At 46.1% G+C, this 8,127-nt stretch overlaps 1 protein-coding gene across 9 annotated transcripts in view; it reads right to left on the bottom strand.

Annotated features, from left to right (window-relative positions):
• Positions 1 to 8,127, bottom strand: part of KIAA0513 (KIAA0513 ortholog) — a 36,948-nt gene continuing 28,821 nt past the window's right edge. For all 9 annotated transcript variants that reach the window (XM_078779137.1, XM_068115461.2, XM_068115464.2 and 6 more), the window contains 4 exons: positions 4,169 to 4,246; positions 3,848 to 3,928; positions 3,608 to 3,702; positions 1 to 1,793 (listed from right to left, as the gene is read on the bottom strand). In XM_078779137.1, coding sequence (XP_078635263.1) covers positions 1,735 to 1,793; positions 3,608 to 3,702; positions 3,848 to 3,928; positions 4,169 to 4,246 — 313 coding nt within the window. In that variant the 3' untranslated portion in view covers positions 1 to 1,734. The remainder of the gene's footprint in view (positions 1,794 to 3,607; positions 3,703 to 3,847; positions 3,929 to 4,168; positions 4,247 to 8,127) is intronic.

Raw genomic sequence — 8,127 nt, 5'->3', positions numbered from 1 at the left:
TCCTTTTAATCACAAAATGTTTATTTTATCAAATGCGATAATTAAAATGCCATGGAGACAAAGTGCAGCTTTAAAGCCAAACAAACATGGACACCTTGGTGAGACGAACAGCTGTTACAATGCACAGGAATACGGGCACTCACACAGGCTGCCTCAGACATCGACACAATGACACCTGGTAACCACAAAGGTGTGCTATGTTCACAATACAAGTTTCTATGAAACGTCCGAAATTACTCAACGAAGCAATTGGGTGTCTGTGCCGCAAATATACGCAAACGAACCAGAACAGTACGTATTGGTATTCAGCAAACCAAAACACCGAGTATCTAAGGAAGACGGAACGTCTGCCCCATTAACTAAAATAAAAGGCTCATACTGGAAACCGCATTCCACAACACTACCTGTACCTTCCAGGTGCGGCTATACCATCAGCGGACACACAGTCGTATTGCACTCTGGGATACAGACATCGGCTGCGTAATGGGTGGACCTTTCATTTAAAAGTGCAAACTCGTTAATAAAGTTTCACTGCTCGAAACGAGGCAGAGGTCGGCCCCGGTCTATACGAGGCAGAGGTTGCCCCGGCCCCGGTCCATACGAGGCAGAGGTCGGCCCGGCCCCGGTCCATACGAGGCAGAGGTCGGCCCGGCCCCGGTCCATACGAGGCAGAGGTCGGCCCGGCCCCGGTCCATACGAGGCAGAGGTCGGCCCGGCCCCGGTCCATACGAGGCAGAGGTCGGCCCGGCCCCGGTCCATACGAGGCAGAGGTCGGCCCGGCCCCGGTCCATACGAGGCAGAGGTCGGCCCGGCCCCGGTCTATATGAGGCAGAGGTCGCCCCGGCCCTGGTCGATACGAGGCAGAGGTCGCCCCGGTCTATACGAGGCAGAGGTTGCCCCGGCCCCGGTCCATACGAGGCAGAGGTCGGCCCGGCCCCGGTCTATACGAGGCAGAGGTTGCCCCGGCGCTGGTCGATACGAGGCAGAGGTCGGCCCCGGCCCCGGTCTATACGAGGCAGAGGTCGCCCCGGCCCCGGTCCATACGAGGCAGAGGTCGGCCCGGCCCCGGTCCATACGAGGCAGAGGTCGGCCCGGCCCCGGTCTATATGAGGCAGAGGTCGCCCCGGCCCTGGTCGATACGAGGCAGAGGTCGCCCCGGTCTATACGAGGCAGAGGTTGCCCCGGCCCCGGTCCATACGAGGCAGAGGTCGGCCCGGCCCCGGTCTATACGAGGCAGAGGTTGCCCCGGCGCTGGTCGATACGAGGCAGAGGTCGGCCCCGGCCCCGGTCTATACGAGGCAGAGATCGCCCCGATGCACAATTTCAGGTGAAAAGGGTAAGAGTGGAAGCGGAGGGACCTTATGATTTAGATAACACTCATTTGACCAACCGAGGTTAATGGAGGAAAAACATGGAGTCGTTATGAAATCTGTGCCAATAGGAAGCTCACACCTCGGTCTGGTGAAAGCACCGACCTGCACGGGCACAGTGTACCTTGAAGCTCCATGGATGAAGCCTGTCAACGCGGTGCCGAGGGCGGTCACCTGGTGATTCGAGTTCGGTAGCAAATTGAACGATGGCTTGAAGCCGGCAGGCCTTTGCGGAACATTTGTGCGAGTGATCGGGGCAGGTGTTGGTCACGTGATTATAATTCAGGTGGTCCCATCCGGCTGTGACAATATTAATACGAAGAGTCAAGGTAGCCTCGTAACCGGGAACCTTCTGATGTTCTACTCATTGGCCCAATTCGACGATAAGATCTTCCATCTGCTCCTGCAACGTTTCCTTTTGCACTGCAATGGGGTGGGAATTCCAAAGGGAGAAAGGAGTACAGGTATTGTTACATCACAGATATGTAATGGTAGTGAATCTGTTACATTGTTATATCAAAATTATTCAAATGGTAGTGAATCTGAACACCAATCCCCAAATGACGATATAATACTAACGAGAACGAGAACGGCAGAGCCAGGTGAACAGTTTACATTTTGTATCCATTGGTAGGCCAGATCTGGATCCGGACCTGAACCAAAATCTTATCGGCTTGTTCTTGTTGCCGAACTAGTGTGTGTGTGTGTGTGTGTGTGTGTGTGTGTGTGTGTGTGTGTGTGTGTGTGTGTGTGTGTGTGTGTGTGTGTGTGTTTATCATCCGGATGTTTGCCACAATGTAAGTCTTAAGGGGTAGTACTGGGGGTCTTCAGGGGTAGTTCCATAATTGATGACATGCACTTTATAAAACATTGCAATTGTTGAAGTGTTCTTTTATTATCCAAGTGATACATTTTCAGCTAAGTGGAATTTTAACATATTTTTGTGTTATATTTGTCGTAAATTTGGAGAAATTTCAGTCTGAAAAGAGAATAAAAGCTTGATTTCCCATAACTGTTCATCGGCTTCGTTTATTACAAGTTCACCAAAACAAACTTTTATAGGTTAAAACCTGAAATGAACCACAAGGAATAATAGACGAGAAAAACGGTGTGCGGTACAAAAACCTCCACATCCGGATTGCAGGCATCATCAGTCTGGACCGGGAGCTAATTCACAAACCTCCACATCCGGATTGCAGGCATCATCAGTCTGGACCGGGAGCTAATTCACAAACCTCCACATCCAGATTGCAGGCATCATCAGTCTGGACCGGGAGCTAATCCAAAAACCTCCACATCCGGATTGCAGCATCATCAGTCTGGACCGGGAGCTAATCCAAAAAACACATCCGGATTGCACCATCATTCGTCTGGACAAGGAGCTAATCCAAAAACCTCCACATCCGGATTTCAGGCATCATCAGTCTGGACCGGGAGCTAATCCCCAAAAAATCCACATCCGGATTGCAGGCATCATCAGTCTGGACCGGGAGCTAATCCCAAAAAATCCACATCCGGATTGTAGGCATCATCAGTCTGGACCGGGAGCTAATCCCAAAAAATCCACATCCGGATTGCAGGCATCATCAGTCTGGACCGGGAGCTAATCCACAAACCTCCACATCCGGATTGCACCATCATTCGTCTGGACAAGGAGCTAATCCCAAAAACTCCACATCCGGATTTCAGGCATCATCAGTCTGGACCGGGAGCTAATCCCAAAAAAATCCACATCCGGATTGCAGGCATCATCAGTCTGGACTGGGAGCTAATCCCAAAAAATCCACATCCGGATTGCAGGCATCATCAGTCTGGACCGGGAGCTAATCCCAAAAAACTCCACATCCGGATTGCAGGCATCATCAGTCTGGACCGGGAGCTAATCCCAAAAAATCCACATCCGGATTGTAGGCATCATCAGTCTGGACCGGGAGCTAATCCCAAAAAATCCACATCCGGATTGCAGGCATCATCAGTCTGGACCGGGAGCTAATCCACAAACCTCCACTTCCGGATTGCAGGCATCATCAGTCCGGGTGCTAAACCTAATCCACTCCCACGACCTCCCCACAAAGGATTGATCGGCCGGTAATCAACTCCAGAATATAATTTGGGAATCAATTCCCGGTTCCGATTCTAACCGTGTAATAGCTTATTCCACCTAAGCCTAATTCCGGTTGTGGAATTTCTCCCTCCAGGGCACCTAATGGTGGCACACTGACCGGAAGAAGCCATACCTTTGCTCAGGTTTCCAATGATGGAATGCTTGTCCAGAAACGTTTGACATTCGCTCCTTCCCAGGCCGAGGCAAAGCATGTTAAAAATGAACGTGCTTAGAAGGCGGGTGGGGGAGAGAGGGGAAGGGAAAGAAATATAATTAAATTAATCAGAGCAAGTCTGACAAACTTCAAACAGCACCAGATATCCAGAAAACTGCCACAGTGGTCCTGATGGCAGGATCGGCAGGTCATACTTACGAGAGCTGCCCAAAAGTGAGGTTCTCATTGGTTCGGTTTTCATCATCCCTTTCCTCCGGGGTCATCAAATACCACTTCTGGCTGTTCAAGAATAAGCGAACAAACATCCATGTATGATAATTGCCACAGTGCATCAACCTTTTACACAAATGCAGGTTTCACAGGCCTACAACACAAGCTCCACGAAACTTGGTTTTCTTCTTTCCTTATCAGAAACGTTATTATTTAGCCCTCCAGAGGTAATACCTTGGCATTGACACAGTTTATGAAAGGATGTGTTAGACACAAAAGCCACGTACAAACCGCCATTTTGATACTTACTGTGTGGTTGGCGATTGCTTGTTGCGTTCGCTGTGCACAGCGTCGAGGAAGGCCGCGTCCCAAAAGCGAGACGTGTGCCTGCACGGAGGGCGAGTCCATGTAACCATAATATTGCTTGTTGTAACAGAGAATCATCGAAAAATTATAAACCTGAAAATGAATAATCAGAGATTCGATGGGAGGTACTAAAGGAGCAAAGAAATCAAAAGATTATTACAACTTGAACCAGAATGGCACTCGGTGGCACGCATACCTCCACAAGGCTGAACAGTTTATGCTTACGGATCTGGACTCGGACCTGAACCAAAATCGAATTGGCTTGTTCTTGTCACAAACCAAATCTTCCACCAAGTTTTATCAAAACTCGTCCGCAACCTTTTGAAATACAGTTTCTCGCCCCATCTCTCAATGGTGAAGAATCACTTTTAAAAATTTCTCAAATTTCTCAGATTCGGATCTTCACCAAAATCGAACCAATTCGTCCTCGTCACATACCCAACCTGTCCACCAATTTTCGTCTGAATCCGTTCATAACTTAGAGATATCCTGCTCACAGGCAGACAAACAAGAAACATCGTGCAGAGCACGATACTTGCTGAATCTACACCCCTCCCTCGAGAACAAAAGTTGCCATGGAGATGTTAAATTGTCCATTTCATCAAGATTAAAATTGACGATCTTAATCATAGCTCTGATCAATGGGATGGAAAGTGATGATTTCATAAGATACTTCGGAGTCTTACAAGATACCACTCCAACAATGGACCTTGGAACATTACGGGATTTACAAAAAATATATATATTTGCATTTTCTTGTTTTTAATCTCCAAGTAAAATTACTCTCCATTGTGGGAGTTTATTTCATAAGTTTGACCTTTGACCATTTGACCTCAAATAGTTGGTTTCCCAATTCAGGGATGCACTATGCAAATGCTCCAATTTTCAAGTTAAACGGATAGAAATTGATGATTTTTTTTTTAGATGAAAATTTATGATTTTAGAAGTTTGACCTTGAGTTGACCTTTGACCTTTTGACCTCAAATAGTTGCTGTCCCAATTCATTGATGCAATATGCAATTGATGTTTGATTTCCAAGTTAATACGATGAAAATTGAAGATTTTTCAAAGATTGATTTTAGAAGTTTGACCTCGAGTTGACCTTTTGACCTGAAAAATAGATGCTGTCCCAATTCATTGATGCACTCACGATGCAATTGCTGTTTAATTTTCAAGTTAATAGGACAAAAATTGACGATTTTATAAATTTGATATCAAGATGACCTTTGACCTCAAAATCAATGGGGTTCTCAGTGGAGACTACCTCTATAACTTGGTGAAGTTTAATAGACGATCGGTTTAGAATTGCGACCTGTAGGCGAGTGACAAATAAACAGACAGAGAATAACAAAGTCAACCGACCAATATACTCGTACTTTTAAATCTTCGATTTTTGCAAGTAAACAGACAAACACACAGAGGAGAAAACATAACCTTTGTTCACCTTTGGTGGAACAGGTAATGAAGCTGCTATTATAACAGAGTGTTAATGAGGGGAAAAACAGGCCTGCTTTACTAATAGGCCTGGATTATCAAAGGTTATCATGACATCAAATCCACCTGGCAAGCCCGAACGGGCACTGTTTGTGAAATGAAAAGTTTATTATTTTCCCTTTCATGTTCCCTCTTCGTTATCCTCTCATAGGTAGACTGTGCCAGGTCAAAAAAAACAACCTTGCATTGGAATCCATGGAAGGGGTTTTGGATCCATCGGGAATAACGAGCTTTTCAATATTCCACAGCACCTGAAGGATGGCACGACCCTTGCTTTGCCCGTGTCGTGGAAGCATTCGTCGATTAATGTGGATTACCTGGCGACGTAGCTGGAGGTTTAGCGTCAACGACCCTTTGGCTGACGTAGGCCCTGCTGGGTACATGGCGTTTTAAAACTCCCAGCATTCCTCTATTGGTTTGATAACCGACGTCACATGAACATCGATGCCTCGGAACATTGCGGGGGTTACAAAAAAATAGATATATTTGCATTTCTCTTGTTTTTACTCTCCAAAAAGTTTATTTAACACCAAGATTATCACGAGGACGACTACTCCAAGCCATTTAGCATTTGACGGGGAAAAAACTGCAACACTACCGATCTCATTAGTATTGATTACCCTCAAGGTACCTTTATAACATACTAAAAGTATAAAGGTCTAAAAATATGGGGTGACTCTCAAATAATGCAATCAAGTTTTCTCCATTTAGCCCCATGTTAAAAGACGTACATATGCCGCATGCTATGATTATTGTCGCTCTCTGAACTTCTATTGCTTATTTTATACACTGGACCTAATCACTAGCACGATATAATAAATAAAGGATATCATACTGTACAATATTGTATATATAAGTGAAGTTTTTACTGTTTTAGTGTCTTATTTAACCACACCCCGTTTTACAAAGACTGCTCACTCCACAGCAAGCGACGGTACATCATTATTTGTTTGTGAACCATATATATCTTAGTTTTTAATCCCACCAATGACATGTATTTAGTATGTTTAGGTCTATTGGCAATAACATACAGTAATAGTATATTCAACTTTTCTATATTTGCAGGTAATCCAACCCTGAAGAATGGCGGCCAATTCGTGTGTGTTCTGCAATGAATCCACCAACAACGATAATCCAGTAGTGACACTTCGTGAAAAGGGAAGTCGGACTATTAATGTTGTTAGTGACCAGCGCAGTGACCCAATACAGACTGTTCCAGGTCAAGTTGTTCATCAAGAATGCCGACGTGTATACTGCAATCCAATAAAGGTAGCACAGAGTATCAGAGATACACACAGACCAGGCCCAAGTGTATCGCTCCGATCAGCAGAGGAAGCCTTCAACTTCAAAGCAGATTGCCTCTTCTGTGGTACAAAGGTGAACTTTGATAACAGGAAACAACAAGGAGATGTCCACTCTATCACATTTACAGAATGTAAAGATAGTCTTCTGCAAAAGTGCTCAACAAGGAACGATGCATGGGCCGATACTGTTCGGGCTCGACTGCTCATTGTGTGTGACCTTCCAGCGGCAGATGCCGTGTATCACCAGGTATGCAGTTCAAATTTCCGGACAGGGAAACTGTGCACCATAAAGTGCACCGTAAGTTTACTCAGGGCTTCCATGTCGCCCGAAGAAGTAGTAGAGCTTGGGCTGGAATTTCCTCAGACCTGATGATTGAGCAAGTACTCATGAGAAGTATGAAGACCAGCGGGGGGTTAACAAGAGGAAGAGGAATGACAGAGCAACAACGGTTAACGTGGCTTTTGTCCATGCCGGCTTGTTCGGAGACGAACAGATCGATGCAAGAGCTCACTGGAGTGAAGTACAGCACAGGTGAACAGAACAAAGAGATGGGCAAAACCAGGCAGCATCGCGACATGCAAGATACAAGTACACTACAGGTCGCTCTAGTTGACAGAAATCCTTTCAAGTGTCATCCATCCCTCAGGAACATAATGACTGGTGTCAACGCTGGCAGTAAGGTTGATGTCGACAATGCCAAGCTCATTGGAGACAAGATCATGCACTCCATGACAAATCAGTCAGTTGTCCACTACACGTTCAAGCGCAAAGACCAAGCCACCACATTTCTGAAGGCCAGATCATCTGTGCGAGTTGGTAAAGACCAGGTACAGATAGACCCAGAACTGCTATTCCAGCGTCTCATCATCATCTCAAAATCTGCTGAAGATAAGGAAGAGATGTTTCGCTTTGAGTTATGCCCTCATCCACCTGCGCTGTTTGATGAAAAGCTGATGCTACGTGAAGCCCAGAAGTCCGTACTCGGAGATGCTATCTGGTCTAAACTTGAACCAGGTACCATAGAGTCAATCAGCGAAATCCAGTATGTCTTGGATGGTGGAAGTCTGCTGCACCGTATACCATGGCCACGTGGTTCACCAACA

The sequence above is a fragment of the Myxine glutinosa genome, chromosome 5, assembly GCF_964187855.1.
Source record: "Myxine glutinosa chromosome 5, kmMyxGlut1.1, whole genome shotgun sequence".
NCBI classification, from domain to species: Eukaryota; Metazoa; Chordata; class Myxini; order Myxiniformes; family Myxinidae; genus Myxine; species Myxine glutinosa.
Note: the sequence above shows the minus strand (reverse complement) of the source record. Positions and strands in the feature narration are given on the sequence as shown.